Consider the following 17,400-nt stretch of genomic DNA (forward strand, 5'->3'; position numbering starts at 1 on the left):
ATAATATAAAGAGTGGAAGTACTGTTTATAGTGTACATACCTTGGTTGTTTTGTAGAGACTTTGTTTTAGCGATTCTACATGGATTTAACTGAAGAACTGATGCAAGTTCACATGCTCCATGGACTGACTTGGTTTTTATTCTTACTGGCTCCTGAGAACCAGCATCCTAAAACAGAAAGAATTATTAGTATCTAGAAGAAATCACAAACAACCATTTAAACCAAAATCCTTGAACATTTAACACAAACCTTCACGTCATCAAGAAGATTCTCTGTCTCCAAACTTTCATGTAGACATAGAGGGATTTTAAAGATAGGATTTTGTTCTTTTATTTGTAATGGTGTTTTATTATCTGGAGAGGATTTACTCAAGGGCTGAAGGATGCACTCCTGTAAATGGGGCTCCTCTGGAGAATCTTTGGTTAGCACAGAGCTCCCACTCAAGGCCTTTTGGCTTGAGGGACAGCCCTTCGGAATGGGCTTCAAAGCCTCATAGAGAGTCACTTGCCGAAATTTGATTTTATAGGTCTCACTTCCTTGGCTTTTCTCTTGATGCTGAATAGCTGAAAATCGATCAGACAAATCCAGAGGTTTATCCATCACATAGTCTCCATTCATGGAAGAATGACTATCCAGTGGAAAAGGAAAAGCATTTTCTTTATCAAAAGAGGCTTGCGGGCAGCTTACTTCATCTTCACCTTCTTCCTCAATTTTCTTCCTTTTGGATGTTCTGCATCCCAGTGATTTCAAGGTTACCACATGTTTATCACTAAAAACATCTTTAATGAGATCAGTACTATCCTGTTCACTTACAGATTCACTTATATTTTTATTTATAAGCATCTGCTTATTAGAAGATGACTGGCTAATGATCTTGTTCACTTCGGACCCAAGATTATGTTGTGTGAAAAGGGCACTATCTTCTGATTTTGATCTAGTATTCTCTGTTCTAGAATTAGAAGTAGAAGTGAGGCTGAAAGGTACTGTTTTCAGATGGGTTTTTTTCCCAGTCTCTAAAAGAGAAGGGGACACACTTGTATTCAAACCAAAACTACTTTTCACATTAGAGCTAGCTCCAAATACAGGAGATGATACCCGAGTAGTCAATTCTTCTTGAGGAGGAGTCTTTGAGTTAGGACCTGAAAATCTAAAAAAATAAAGAGTGGTAAAACTTTTTTCTGACGATATAAATCAGGTAGAAATTAAAAGACAAGCAAAATGTTTGGTAATACAGAATTATTAATAGTAAGGTCTTATCCACATATTAGAGAAAGATGATTAACCAACATTTAAAACAAGATATAGCTGCTGGCTTTTTTTCATTAGGCTGACAAAGAGCAGAGAATAATGATACAGGAAACCTATCTCAATACCATGACGCTACAACTTATTTTTCCTAAATAATTTAAATAACTTCACTATATTAAAAGGTCATATTTTAATAAATACCACTGGGGACCCAACTTCTTTTGTTGTTAAGAAATCTTGTCATGAGTAACTCTAAGAAACAAAATTCTTACACTATAGAACTGAATAAAAATTAAGACCCAGCCTGCCCCAACAGAGGAGACAGCTGTAATAGTAGAAATAGCATTAGGTTTAAGTTTGTAGACACGAATGCATAAGAGTTCTCCTTCTAGTATTTAATAGCCATGTGGCCTAACAGGACATTTAACCTCTCTGGGGCTATATTTTTGTTGATTGTAAAATATGGGGGCAATAAAATCTACTTTAATGAGTTACTATGACAAATTAAATGTCATATATGTATCTAAAACCAAAAGCTCTTTTAAAAAGCAAAATGCTACATTAATATATAGGTATTATTAGTTAATAGATGTTCTGAAATTAGTAAAAACAAGATGCAACACAGTCTTGGAAGCTCATCCAAGCTCACAGATGCATTTTATACAACATTCTTGTTTTTGGAAATACAAACCCAGAGGGATGACTGGGTCTTTAAAGGGGCAGAGCAACAAGGCTCGGAACTCTTAAGTACTGCTTGATAAAAGTACATAAAGAATCTAAAAATAATATCCATCTCTTTACAGTACTGCAAAAAGCCCTCAAGTGATCATAAACTGGAGGAGACATTTTTTTAAAATAAAAATTAATATAACCAGAATAACAAACTATATGCTGAGGGAGAGAGGTGGTTTAATTATATGGAACTCACTGTAATGGGATTTCACCAGTTTATAAATTTTTACCAAAGTGCCACAAGTTACCGTAAACTATCTTCATTATTTCTTGTAGATTCCTCAAAAGGTTGTTTCTTGTGATCGCCTTCCAGACAGTGGTAGAGCTCATCACCAAGAGGGCTCATGGGACCCTGAGATTCCTTCAAGAGTCAAATATAAAGTATATAAATACAATGGAAGATTATTCTTCCCTAAAAAGGAATGAAATATTGATACATGCTGATATGGATAAACCTAAAAAACAGGGTAAATGAAAGGCAGACTCAAAGCCAAATAGTGTATCATTCAGTTTATATAAATTATCCAGAACAGGTAAATCCATAAGGACAGAAAGCAGATTGGTGTCTGCTAGGAGTTGTGGGTAATGAAGGGTGAATAAAGGCTGAGTGTTTAACAGGTACAGGGCTTTCATTCGGGATGATGATAATGCTTTGGAACTAGACAGAAGTGGTAGTTGTATAATATTGTAAATAAACTAAATGCCACTGAATTGTACACCTTAAAATGGTTAATTTTATATTATGTTCATTTCATCACAATAAAAAAATGAAGAAAATTTTAAGTTTAAAGAGAGAAAAACATTAATATTTTACTATTTTAGGTAAGTACATTCTATTACTGGCATATAAAATTCCACCCCCTCCCAAAAAAAACCAACATTATTAAAATGAGAGGAAGGGGAAAGAAATGATTATACTGACAGAAGATGAATTTAAAAGGATCCTTTAGAGAGCAGTGGTCCTCAAAATTTAACATGCATACAAATCAACTGGGGATCTTGTTAAAACGCCAAGTTCTCTTTCAGTAGGTGTGGGTTAGCATTTAAGATTCTGTAACTCTAACAAACTTTGTAGTTTGTTAGAGATACAGATGTTGTAGATGTTGTTGGCCTGTGGATCACATTTGAGCAGCAAGTCCTTAGAGATCGGCTCCCTTAATTCATTAGGTGTCTAAACTACTGTCTTGTCAGGCTTATGGATAAGACAGAATTAAAAACCATTAAAACACATTTAAAGTTCAAAAGCTAAAAACTACCATCACTTGAATATAGATTTAAAACTACAACAAAAGAAATTCAAATGTAATGAAAAAAACAATTTAATTTTTACAAATTGAATAGGAAGACAATTTTATAAGAGCATATATACATTTACTAACTAAAGCAAAGGAATACTATTTTAGTTGTATCAAAGCGAAACTTCCTTAAGGTTGAAGAATTCAAGTTTTGTATTTTTAGGGATCAATTGAGAAAAAAGTGTGATTGATGCAAGGAAGTACTAAAATAATGAAAAAATCAAGGGGTCAATTACTGACTCAAACCCTAAGAATGAGGTCTATCTGGATTGGCACTTGTTAGGACAAAGAACAAAAGTATATATAGTAGTCCCAAAAATGCAGCCTGTTTTTCAAATCAAGCCCCAGTTTAAAGGATACTGAAAAGAGTCAGTAAATTTTGAAATCAACTTATAGGTTTATTAAGTCCTCTCTTAGATGAAACAAGGTAGGAATTGGGAGAAGGGATGGGGAGAGAAATAGCACTGGCTAAATTCTCTAAGCCATTATCGCTTCTCTAAATTTTGACTTAACTCACAATTTATATCCCAAGAATACTAAAGACTATCTAGATGTCTGGGATTGCTTGGGGTAGATAATAAAATGGCCTTTCTAGCAACATCAATTTTGTTCTAGATCTTTAACCAGTAATCTCTGGAAGAAAATTAGTTTTTCTCTTGCTCAATTCTCTAAAAACTGACCAATTAATTCATATATCACCAAACAACTACTTACAGATTCTTCTGGAACACTAAGTCCCAGTGTCTCGGCAACAACTGTAGCTAAATTAAAAGATGACTTGTCAGTGGGATAACTGCTTGTTCCACATGTTTCTAAATAAGGAAGAAAAAATAAACAATTATACAATTGTAGACACTAGATGTATAAAAAAATGCAAAAAAGGAATAAAAAGCTCAAAGAACCACTTGACAAGATGGCACTGGACAATTTTTAAAATTTGTATAAAAAAGGCCAAAATAGCTACTACACATGGCAATAAGTTGCAGATATCTAGAGTCTACACTTGAACTTTTTCAGCTACGCTTTCTACTTATCCTAAATGAGTTGAATGCAACAGGTAGATTATTTTTCTTATTGCCACTGAAAAAATCATATATATTTATAATAGATTTACTGTGACCTAAGATGTAGTATAAATATCAAACCATATTTATAATACTTTTCAAGAAAACATACTTTGTGGGAGAGATTTTCAACACAGTATAATTTTTAAGTTTTAAGCTAACATATTTATACAAAAATCTAACAGGCAGCTCCTTCACTGGCTACTTTGTTGATTCCTCCTCATTTTAACAACCTCTAAATCACCACTTCTGCAGTTGCGATACTGCCTCCAAAGGGGTAAAAAATATATATATATATCTGTGCCTTAAACATAGAGATTTTTTTTTTTAATCATCCAAGATATCACGGTACACACACACACACACACGCGCGCACGCACGCATGCACACACACACACACATACATAAAATATAGCTGCAGTGTTAAAATTCCATGGGGGAAGTGATTAGAGGAAAAAAAATATCTAAAAAGGCGGGGTGGGAGTGATAATGAAAAAAAAAGTGAGACTTACTATTTTACACAATGGAGTGCCCCAGGTCTAAGTACTTGGACTTCTCCACCTACACTTTGCTTGTTTGGTAATCTCATCCAATCTCATGGCTTAGATATCACCTACATACTAAAAATGCCATTCATCTACCCTAGACTTCTCTAAACTCATAGCTACCTACCTATCCAAAATCTTTACCTGAATGTCTGTCTATCCAGCATCTCAAACAGAATACTCTCAAAACCAAGCTCCTGATTTCTAACCACCCCCAACCCTATCCTGCGAATCTGCTGCTCACAGTCTATTACCTCTCAGTAAATAACCACTCTAAAGAATAGAGTTGCCCAGACCAATTTTCCCTTTACTCACCCTGCCCCAGCCACATAGGCCTCCTCAAGGTTCCTTGACCAACCAAACAGCACTCTCACCTCATGGCCCTAGTGCTTGCTGACTTCTCTACCTGGGATGCCCTTCCCCCTGATAGCCACGTGACACACTTGTTTCCCTGAGTCTCTGCTCAAATATCACTTTTAAAGTGAGGCTTTCTAATATCTCTGCCTACCCTCCTTTATTTTCCTTCAGAGAACTTGCTTCTTCCACCTAACATATATTTATTTTTCCCCCCAACTAAGCTCTATGAGGTTAAGGGCTTTGTTTTGTTCAGGATCTGGTATACAGCAAAATACTAAAATATTTGTTGAGTAAACCAGATTAATACAAATTATTAGCAACTTATATTCATATGGATAGGGATACTAATATGAATAACAGAATAACATTACTTTCTAATATAAAAAAGACGCTAAGCAAGTAGTAATACAAACAAAATTAATGAAAAATATTTTAAAATATCATCTAATTCAGACTATTGGCCACTCTTGCTCACCAATAACCACGAATTTTAAATTTATAAGTAATCTCAATTTCTTGCTTACTAGCCATTGAAGATTGACTTTGATCACAAGTGTCAGCCACAAGAATTTCCTTTTCATTAGGCTTATGTTGTAGATGAGCTGAAGATTTTGGAACTTTTCTCAATTCTAAGGGGGAAAAAATGGAAAGATTATCTATAAACAATCATGAAAAAATAACAAAATATTATTTTGATAGGCCAATAAAACCTGTCTTTAAATGCATTAGAAATGTTATTTTATAATTTTCGTATTCTAATAAAGAATTTATTCCTACATTTTCACCAAGAAGCAAAGCTGGAAGATAGAATACTAGAAGTGAGGGCAGTGGAAAAAGAACTGGAATAGACCAGCTTCTTCTGATCTAAGCCTCCTGGAGTTGTAATATTTTAAAGTTTCTTTTCCTTGTGTATTTGTTGCAGATACATAGGTTAATTTAAAATGAATACTACATCATATCTTTCCACAATCTTTGTTTTAGAGTTTTTATTTTCTGGAAGGAAATACTGAAACATGCTTTATCAGAAATAATTCGAAGAAAAGAAAACAAACAAAAAAAGAACTAAGTAAATAAAAATAGACTTTTACTAATTATATTCTAAATATAATATTAAAAAGCACCATAAAGCATTTTAAAATAAACAAGCAAAGGTGGTTAGAAAGAGAAAAGGACAGGGTGGAGGGGAAAAAAATGGTGTAGATGATAGAGGCTCTGTTTATCCCTCTGGCGATCAAATCAAAGTTGTGACAAAAACAAGGAGTAGCAGCAAGAAAAAAATCGCCTGGGATGAACAAGCCACACAACTAGGGAGAAGTCCAAGAAATCACTCTGCAATGGCAGAAGGTAGGACGGGTTGAGGACGCAAGGCTGCCCAGGCTCGAGCAGCTGAGTGAGACTGAGGCTGTGGTAGCTGCAGACACCTCTTAAAGAGGCCGGGTCCGCGAGAGGACTTCCGCAGTGATGAACCTGTCCATTCTGAGAACCAGTGCTGGTTTGGCTGTGCAAGAACTTACAGGGCAACACTGAGTTGTCTGAGGGCTGCAGTGAGGCTCTCCTCCACCTGCAGAAGTGGCGGCAGTATCCACTGTTCCTCTGTTGAGTCCTTCCCCGTCCCAGTGCATGGGCTCAGTGCCACCATAGCAGATACATCAGCAAACTGGATAAAAGAGGTTGCTCTGCCCAGAAGATTTTCTGAAACCCTGCCTGCCCCAACTCGGGGCTCCACCCAAGCCACATCCAAGTATAGCCTCAGTGAGTCAGGTGCTCCTTGCTGAGCAGTGCCAAGACTCACACTGATGGCAGCTGACCTTGGTTTCTGGTGTGGCCTTTTGAGACATCTATAAGCACAGCATCTGTGGACTGCATGCTGAATCTTAACAGATAGCCCCAAAGGGGCACAGGCTTGGGCTAAATTTGACCTGCCAAACCAGCACTGGTTCTCAGAATGGACAGGTTCATCACTGCAGGTGATCCCCTCACAGGACTGTGCCACTAAACACCTACTACACAGATCCACACTAATAAGACCTGGAGACTTAGGAGCTTTGCTTAGTACATAGAAACAGACACAGAAAGGCAGCCAAAATGGGAAGACAAAGAAGCAGAAGCCATGTGTGAGAGAGAACAAAACAGAGATCCAGATATAATGGAGTGAAGTAATCTAACAGATGCAGAGTTAAAAACACTGGATATAAAGATGTTCAATGAACTTATAGGAAGGGTAGATGAATTCAGTGAGAACTTCAACAAAGAGATAAAAAAAAAAACATAAAAATGGAAATAGAATTATAAAAGAGAACCAGTCAGAAATGAAGAGTACATTATCTGAGATGAGAGTTATATGAAATGGAAAAAACAAAGTGAAAAAGAAGAGGATCAAATGACCTACATAAAGAATGGGAAAGCCAAGGACACTCAATCAGAATGGCAAGAAAAAAGAAGCCCAGAGTATAATAATAATTTAAGGAACCTATGGGACACTATTAAAGGTCAAAATATCCATCTCATTGGGGTACCCAAGGGAAAACAAGATGTGGAACAGCTATTTGAAGAAATAATGATAAAAAACTTCCCTAACCTGGTGAAGAAAATAAACAAAAAACCTCAGGATGCTCAGAGAGTCCCCAAAACCAGAAACTCAAAGAGGCCCACATCAAGACACATCATAATTAAAATGCCAAAGGTTAAATCCAAAGAGAGAATCTTAAAAGCAGCAAGAGAAAAGCAGTTAGTTACCTACAAGGGAGCACCCATAAGACTGGCAGCCAATTTCTCAAAAGAAACTATGCAGGACAGAGGGCTTGGCAAAAAATATTCAATGTGATGAAAACCCAGGATCTACAACCAAGAATACTTTACCCAGCAAAGCTATAGAGCTTCCCAGACAAAAATAAGCTAAAGGAATATATCATTACCAAGCCAGTATTACAGGAAATGTTGGAGGGACTTCTTTAAGAAGAAAAAACATGTATCAGAAACAGGAATAAAGAATGGTAACAACTACATTCCTATCAACAAGTACCTCATATGGAAAAGAATTAAATGCTCCAACCAAAAGATATGGATAAGAACCCAAGATCCCTATATATGCTGCCTACAAGAGACTCACTTCAGATTAAAAGACACACACAGACTAACAGTTAGGAGGTGGAAAAAGATATTGACTTGATAGGTACTGCGTTGAATGAAAGACAAATATCGCATGATTTCACATACATGTGGAATCTAAAAAACAAAATCAACAACAAAAGCGGAAATAAACTCAGATACAGAGAATAATTTGAGGTATACTATATGGAAGGGGCTGGGGAGGAAAGAGGGCAAAGGGGTTGAGAGGTGCAGGTGGAGGTTACGGAGTAGACATGGGGATGTAGAGAACAGCATGGGGAAGATGGTTAATAATGTTAGAATGATGTAAGGGGAGGGGTGCTAGATTTGGTGGTGAGTGAGCAAGTTGTGTGATCTCTGATCAATATGCTATACAGTTGAGGCTGGTGTGTTGTATGCCAACTATAATTGAAAAATAAAAGCTCACTGAATTGTACAATGTAAATGCAGGCAAGTAGTTGTCTATTGTATTTCAATAAAGACAAAAAAAAGAATGAGAAAAGGACAAAGGACTAAGTAGTTGTTAAGTCAGTTTTAAAATAATTTGCGTGGCTCAAAAGTTATCTCATATTTTAAACCAAAATTTCAGATTCCAAGTAAAAATGATCAGAATAAGATTAAAACAGAAGATTTACATTTTTAAATAGTTATACATTATTCTCATACAATGAAGAAGTAAACCAGAGGCATTTAAAACATTCAAAAAACCTTCCTAATAAAGAAAATTGCTGTGATTTGTTTTTCTGAATATTCTTATACATGGATTTAAAGATAACCTAAATTATGCAGATGCTTAGCTGTAGTGATTCATGTCTTATCTGATAGCAAAAAGGCCAATGAATGTTCATTCTAGATCTTTGACCTTATATTTTACTTTAGCTCCAAATTACATGTAATATTTTTAACAGTTCCTTTGTTTTCCACTAGATGGTGATACAAGCTCATATAAAATGAAAAAAAAATTGCAAATATCAAAAAAAATCTACTTATTTTTTCAAAGGCATAGCTGTTAACAATTTTTTGCATAATAAAAATGTCTCTAGGACTGTGTATACTCTTCCCCAACCCCCAAATGCTTTCCCTGTTATCAACAGTTAAGGTTAAAAATTAAAGTCTTTACCAGTTACTTTAGATCAATATTTAAAACAATGATCACTGTATCATGTCACATGATAAATTTCAGGACTACATGAAAAGGTACTATAACAGAAATGATAAACTGGCTTGGAAACAGAAACATGCCACTGATAAAACACAAAGTAGATATAGTATACAGCCATTTCTTAATTATCACCAATTGCTACAAATCATAACAAATAAAAAAGCCAGTTAAAGGCAGCTCCAATGGTGGAACAGCTGTGGGCAAAGCCTGAAAAACAGAAAAGTCCAGAGACAGGAAGATCTACATTTGAATTCTGACTCATCTACTTACTTGACAGGTGACTCTGAGTGAGTTATTTAACCCTTCTAAAGAGCATCTTTTGTAATCTATAACAGAGGTCCCCAACCCCTAGGCTGCGGACAGGAACCAGTCTGTGGCCTGGAACTGGCCTAGGAACTGGGCCGCACAGCAAGAGGTGAGTGGCGGGCAAGCAAGTGAACCTTTATCTGTATTTGTAGCCGCTCCTCAGCGCTAGCATCACCACCTCAGCTCCACTTCACATCATCATTCATTAGATTCTCATAGGGGCACTGGTTCCTGGTGCCAAAAAGGTTGGGGACCGCTGATCTAAAGCATAGGTGTTAAAAGCTACCTTGTAAGCCCGTCATGAGAATTAAAATATAATAATGTACTCAAATCACTCAGCGTCCCTGGCACACAGTAGGTAGAATTTAATGTTAAGTTCCTTTTCTCTTTCCTTTTATCCTACTCAGATATATATACACATAAGAATATTTTTTAAATAAAAAGAACCATTTGCTTTATAAAATGCAGAGTGTTTACATGTTCAGAAGAGCAACACATGTCTTTATGTAATACAAGCAGAAAAAATGCCTTCCCAGTCATTTCACTAAGGGATGTTAAATTTACAGTTGTAACATAACTTACCTGAACAATGACTATCTACCTTACATGAGACTGAGTAACACAAAAACAACAGGTGAATACTATTTTTACAAAACTAAATAACTAAAGAACAACTCTAATCCTTACCATTTGTAGAAACAGAGTGCTCCAGTTTAGTATGTGTTTGTTCTATATATCGGACATGGAAATTCTTTCTTCGTAGCCGGTTAATGCCAGAAAATGAAAAAGCAGTTATTGGTAAATCTGGAATAACATTTTCCTCAGATTCAAGCTCGGCTGCTTGATGCTGTTGATCATTCCTAGAGGAAAACAATGACAAATGAAAGAAAATTAATTCAATAAATATTTACTACAACATCTACCGTATGGAGCTAGTGCAAACCATAGGTACGAAATTGTAAGAAATGTAATACCTTGCATCTAATGTTCATAATCTAAATATAAGGATTAGCGAAGTACTCAAATGATTAGAGTGGGGAATATTATTGTGAGAAGTGAAGTACAAAGTGTAGTTGCTGGCACTTGAAGTGAAATTAAAAGAATTTCAAAGGGCAGAGAAAATCAGCAGAAGATCCACACAATTTGAGTAAAGGCATGCAGTATTGTGTACTTGTGTTAGAGAAAGGCAAGCTGGAACTATGTGAAGAGCCTTGATTAAGTGTGCACAATTTGGAAAGAAAGAGGAAAAGAGTTAAGGTTTTAGAGCATGGAAATAATGTGACAATCTGGCAGCAGTGTGGAAGATTGACTGGGACAGAAAGAAAGGAGGCAAGAAAATCAATTAGACAATGGTTAAAATATTATAGGCAAGATTTCTGTGGATTTGAACCAGGAGGTTGAAAATAGCTATGGAAAGAAGGGACCAATGTTAAATACTGTGGCAGCAGAACCAACATGACTTAGCAAATGACAAAAATAGGATGATAAATAATACTAACATTGATAACTACTGACATTCTTGCAGGTTTATATGTCAGTCACTGTTCAAAGTACTACATGTATCAGTTTAATTATCGTAACTGTATGAAGTATTACTAATACTCTCATTTTACAAATGAAAAAAATGAAACTACGTAAGTCAAGTCACTTACTAAAATAATAAATAACAGAACTAGGATCTAAATCCTGGCAGCCAGACTCTCAGGAGAATACTGTTAACCACTGTTATTCTTAGCGTAGACCAAGAGACTGATGACTGACTACAGGCAGGATTCAACCTTTTAGCTTCTTCCCCTGCTTCTATCTGGGCCCCCTTAAAGTCTACTCTCAATATATCAGTCATAACAGTCGTATTAAAAATTAAGTCAGATTATGTCACTCCTATGATTAAAACCTGCCACATCTCCCCATTTCACAGAAAACACAAGCCAAAGTCCTTTTAATAATGTATGAGGTCCTACATGATCTGACTGTGCCCCTCCTCTACATCTTCTCTGACCTCTTTTCATTTCATACTCTATTCCAGCCACACTTACTTCGTTGAGGTTCCTCAAACACATAGTAGGTTCTCAATAAATATTTGCTGAATGAATTAATGATTGAGAGATTCCCAGATTCCACTAGAAAAATAAAATTGTGCTGATCTAGGCATATGTCCAACTCAATTCAAAACCAATGGCACCTAAAGACTGGGTTTGGATTCAGTTGTGGTTAGTGAGTAAAGTTAATTAACTTTAACTCAACTGACTTTGCCATGTTAAACCATTACTGACTTTATCTGCCAATCAATTCTTACCAGTCTGTCAGGCCTTGCGTGACAAAACCAGTCTGTCCTATTATACTTCTATTTGTAATATTATTTCCAAACAATGATAATTTTATAAACTATGATCAACAGATTTTAAAAAAATATTAGAAGATAAAATTAATTTTTCCCAACACTGATTTAAATCTTAATTTCCTGGATAATATCAATATTACTATGGTCTATAATCTTTTATTCTATATTGACGATCTTTAGAGCTAATATCTTATTTTTAATCTCTCCCTACAAATTCCACTGTCTTATTCTGGAAAAACAGTCAGTCAGTCATGTGAGAAAGCCTTATGAGTTAATGGAGTGTGAAATCCATCTGACCTCACTTTAACTAATCACATCACAGCCTACCTGCCTATTAGTCATAAAAATTCAACCTGAAACATGAATGAGTCACAAGAAGAAACTGATTTCCTGGCAGAAGTGATCTAGATCTAGAACTAGCTGGGATCACAAAAGAAAGAAAAAAATGGAAAATTAGATCTAACTAGAGGCGTCAAAACTAGTAAGTGCTGGCTTTGTCCTTCCTTAGTCATTAAAAAAAGGGGGGAGGTGGACAAAACAACTTCCATGTGTTAACCAAGTTTCTTCTTTAAAGCATTAGGACTCTGTTTTGCTAAGGAAAGTTAAATTCACGCCACAGCTTCTGGTTTAAATTAATTAGGCACCCTGGTCATCTTCTCTTTTAACTTTTCCCTCTAACAACTTGAATATAATTTTTTTATTGTTGTATACTTTATTAGTAAGCCTCCCCTTAAATTCCTGTCAAAAGTTTTAGTTGTTCTTTTTTCCAAAGATCTATAAGTATACAGTCTCCTTTCATAAAGTCTGTAAAAAGATTTTAACTTTCAACTTCTCTCCTCCTCTAAAGAACTTATATACTTCTGGTTAAAATGTAATTTAAACTTAATGAAGCAGTTAAAACCATCAAGTTCACTTAAATATTATGATTTTCAGAAAATGAAAGGAGAAGCTTCCCTAAGATACAAACCAGTAACTCTCATACTCTGATCTCTTAAAACCAGTATAAGCTTACTATATGAGTAATTAAAAGTAAGACTAATTTTGAAAAATAGCATTATGAAATCAATTGTTCTGAGGAATGGTTTATTATATATCTGGCTCTCAGGAAGGCATCTGACAATGATTCTCTTGCTATCATTGTATACAAAAAGAAGAAATATAAACTCGGAGTTAATAAAGACAGACTCCTGACTAAACAATATCACACAAAGAATTATCATTAATGAAGGAAATCTGTAGTAGCATGCCTCAAGGCTCCATCTTCAGGCAAGTACTGTTCAACATTTTATTAATGATTTTTGATGCAGGGCACTGATGGAATATTTATCAAATTTGTAGATAACACAAAGCTGAGAAGAAAGGCTAACCTAATTACTTAGCAGGAAATAAAATTAGCATATGAAAAGACACCCAGAAGTTGGAATAATGGGCTAAATCTAACAAAACAAAATAGAACAGGATAAATATGAGCTAAAGGATCACTGAATTGAGTCAGAAGAGAAAGAATCCAGGCTCTGCCAGCTACACAGTGATGCCATGTAGGTAAACTTCTGAGGCTGTTTCAGCTCAAAACTATAGAAAGAGTATACAAACTTTCGAGTGAAAAAGACCTGGGTTCAAATACTAGGTCTGACACTAACTAGTTACCTTGTGTAAGTTATTTAACCTTTCTGAGCCTCATTTACCTTGGATACCTATAAAGTAGGTGTGGTACTATATCTTTCCTACTTCCTTTTTGTAGGGACATTGTGAAAAGGAAAAATATATGTAAAGATGTAATTCAATGCTCAGAAAATAGGTATTTATCAACAGTGCTATTATCGTAAAATGGAGTAGGCTAAATGATATAGTTTCTTAAAAAAAAATCTGAGATGAAGAAAGAAATGACTCTGAAATTCTGTTTATATCTAAAAACAAATCTACAAGCAGAGGACAGGGAGTAGTAAACCAAATAAGGAACCACCAGTAACATTTGTATGTTTTGACTACATTAATGCAAGTAAAAAAGATACAGAAAAATAGAGGAGGTAGTATTACTCTATCAGGGAGACTATACCTAGAATACTGAGTTCTAAATTAACATATTGACAAACGAAAACATTAAGAGAAATGGTATTTTGAAGAGTCTTGAAGTAATATCACATGAGAAACAGTTAATGAACAAAGGATATATACTTGAAAGAACATAAGACTCAGGAGGGCCATGACGGCTATCTTTCTGTATACAAAGGGCCATCAAGTTGAAGAGGGGGTAAATTTGTTTCAGATGGTACCAGAAGGCAAAACCAGAATCAATAAATATAACTTGTGAGTAGAGTGATTTCTACACAAACTTAGAATTTTCTATTAATTTCATCTCACTAAAATTAAATAGGCTTGGAAGACAGTGAACTTGTACTAAAGGTGTTCAAACAATGCTATTTGTTAAAGAAGTCATACAAGGAATTTAACTTAGAAGAGAGTACGGAATGAAATGAATGCTACAGTTATTAAATGTATAGACTTATGTATAAACTCTTTTGACTTTCACTAAACCAGCATATCCATTTCCCCAAACAAAGAGTCATGACCTCAATGCCTAACTTATTTAATTGTTTGCTTTCTGTGACTGGTAGAGTTGAATATACATATATATTTAAATTTTATAATGGCAAATTGTTACTGAATAATTTCATATTATAGTGTCGCTAAATAACTGTCCTACCACATAAGGTATCTATAATATTAAAAATGGCTTAGGTTGGTTAGAATTACTGCATTTCAAAAGCCAAAGTATGAGCCAAACAACTTTTTTTTTTAAATTCAGGGGAATTTCAAGCACTAACAGTATGTTATAGTGTTTTAGGTAGTCAGAGGAAACCAGGTTGCCTGCACAAGATAATACTTGCTATTTTTTCAAACTGCCAAGCAAAAAGAAATTTGTTTGAGGAAAGCAAACTACAAAAGAAGTTGGCTTATGAGAATAACTATCTTTAATTTCAGAAGAGAACTGAAAGACACAATAGATTACCTAATATACTGTTCTAAGGCATGTCCTAAACATACTTGCCCTAAACTCATTTACATAATTAATATTTACTGTAACTTCAAAGTTCAACTTTTTTATCTTTCCTAAAATATATATAGGCTTCAACAAAAAAAGTGTGTATTTGAGAACATTAAACTAATTCTGATTAATTGGAATTAGTATTTCTACCAAGCAAATAACATTATCTACTTCAATACTTTATTCACTTTGGTTTTTAAGGTAATCACCTAATTCTGTATTCAACTCTACACACTCATTATCTTTGGTATTCATAAATATCAAAGCTGATGTGTTCAAAATACCATAAGCTACCTGTGCTAAATAACTTCAAATTACAAATTAATACAGGTCAACAATCACTTATCTGAAATCTTTGGAAACAAATGTAATTCAGAGTTCAGATTTTCTTTTTTTTACATTAAGGGTAATACAGAGCATATACAGATTATTACATAACACCCCCAGTGCAGCCTGACGCATCCTGTAGTCAAGCACACAGATATTTTCACAGCAAAACATAGAAATGTGGTAGGATAAATAAGGACTCTAAATAGCATCTTGTCAGTTGAAGTGAGGTTATGAATAACATTTCAACAAAAATCTTTTGAGTTTGGGAATCATATTTAAAAGATTGTGGATCTGTGTTCTAGCCACACTTCAAAACCAGTAAAGACTCACTCTAAAACCATTAAGACTATCCTGAATCTTAATTCTTAAAAAATATTATATAAGTTTTATATAAATGAGAAGTAAGAGCAAGTTATATCTCTGCTCTGCATCAGTCAGACCATACCAGAAAAATAGATTATTTTTGAGATATTCTTGCATAACAAAAAGAACAGAGGCCTTTAAGTCAGAAGATATCGGCCTGAGTGACAGTTTTATAACTCACTAACTGTGAGACTATGGCAAGTTATTTGACTTTTGTGAGCTTTGATTTCCTCATCCATAAAGTAGAGATAATGAAACTACCTTGGAGAATCATAATGAAGATCATAAATAATAAATATAAAATACAAAGAAGAGTAACTGGTACACAAGATAAATTATTTTTATTCTTTAAGAGAAATGATGGGAGAGGGGAGAAGATCAACGAGAGGAAGCTCTTGAGGCCTGAGAAGTGTGTAAGAGGAAATACTTATTCATTGTGCTTTTGTGAAGCTTCTGGGACAGGACTGGAAGACATACTCTTCATATATATTCCAAAGACATGAACAAAAACATAGTGATTTTCTTTGTATCTTTTATTGCAGAATAATTTATAATTTTTAAAAATAAAATCTGCAGCTCTTAATTTATCTTTACAATTTGTATAGCTAAGTAAAATGAAGAAAAGAAAGTTGGGAGAAAATATTCAATTTTCTGTTGCAATTTAGAAAAATACTTACTCAATTTTCTGCTGCAGCTGTTCAGAAAGCTTTTTATTTTCTTCCTGTAGAGTATTCTTTTCATTCACTTAAATATAATGTGAAAAAGAAGGCACATATTATAACTCTATTAACATGTATGTTAGGCTTTTTAAATATTTCAACAATTATGGAGACATCAGAATTTCTAATTCTAAGTCATAATGTTAGTCAGGGTTAATGTTACCATGCAAAACTAATTTGTTACTAGGTAGTGATTAGTCTATCTTATATTGTGCCAGTTCCATGTAACTGATTAACTGATAATTTTATGTAATGTTGTGGGCAGAAAGAAAGAGTACCTCATGTACTGGGGAGTGGAGTCTAATTATTCATATTGAGGACAAGAAAGCATTCCATCTGGTTACTCAGCCCTACTAATTTCAAATACCATTTTAGTGAGAGCCATTTATCTTGAAATAAATCTAATCATAAAAGTAATATAACACTGAATATCAGTGTAATTTTTATAACATAAACACACTTAAGTCAAATTTTCTTCCTTGGTCATACACTATGTTCCATGAATAATTATGGTATCAGTAATCTAAACATATCCATTGAAGTAGAATCTGTTTGTTTGAATCTACCTCAACTAAATTCTCCTATCCAACCTTATCTAATTTATAAAGCAGAAACTCAATTTTGGTCTATAATTTCCACTGTAGCTGGCACAAAATTCTTATCGGTCTTTAGTATGATGTCACTGGTTAAGCATGTGTTTTACTAGGAGGAATACATACAAGAGATCAAGTCACAAAATATAATTAACCTCTACCAAAGAAAGTTAATCATATCCCAAAAATTT

At 34.5% G+C, this 17,400-nt stretch overlaps 1 protein-coding gene across 5 annotated transcripts in view; it reads right to left on the reverse strand.

The window, feature by feature from the left end:
• Positions 1-17,400, reverse strand: part of RBBP8 (RB binding protein 8, endonuclease) — a 75,869-nt gene that overhangs the window by 20,918 nt on the left and 37,551 nt on the right. For all 5 annotated transcript variants that reach the window (XM_039844659.1, XM_039844627.1, XM_039844616.1 and 2 more), the window contains 7 exons: positions 16,575-16,641; positions 10,505-10,677; positions 5,766-5,870; positions 3,990-4,087; positions 2,229-2,341; positions 250-1,147; positions 41-167 (listed from right to left, as the gene is read on the reverse strand). In XM_039844659.1, coding sequence (XP_039700593.1) covers positions 41-167; positions 250-1,147; positions 2,229-2,341; positions 3,990-4,087; positions 5,766-5,870; positions 10,505-10,677; positions 16,575-16,641 — 1,581 coding nt within the window. The remainder of the gene's footprint in view (positions 1-40; positions 168-249; positions 1,148-2,228; positions 2,342-3,989; positions 4,088-5,765; positions 5,871-10,504; positions 10,678-16,574; positions 16,642-17,400) is intronic.

Source organism: Pteropus medius, unplaced genomic scaffold (genome assembly GCF_902729225.1).
Source record: "Pteropus medius unplaced genomic scaffold, Ma_sr-lr_union100, whole genome shotgun sequence".
Lineage (NCBI taxonomy): Eukaryota > Metazoa > Chordata > Mammalia > Chiroptera > Pteropodidae > Pteropus > Pteropus medius.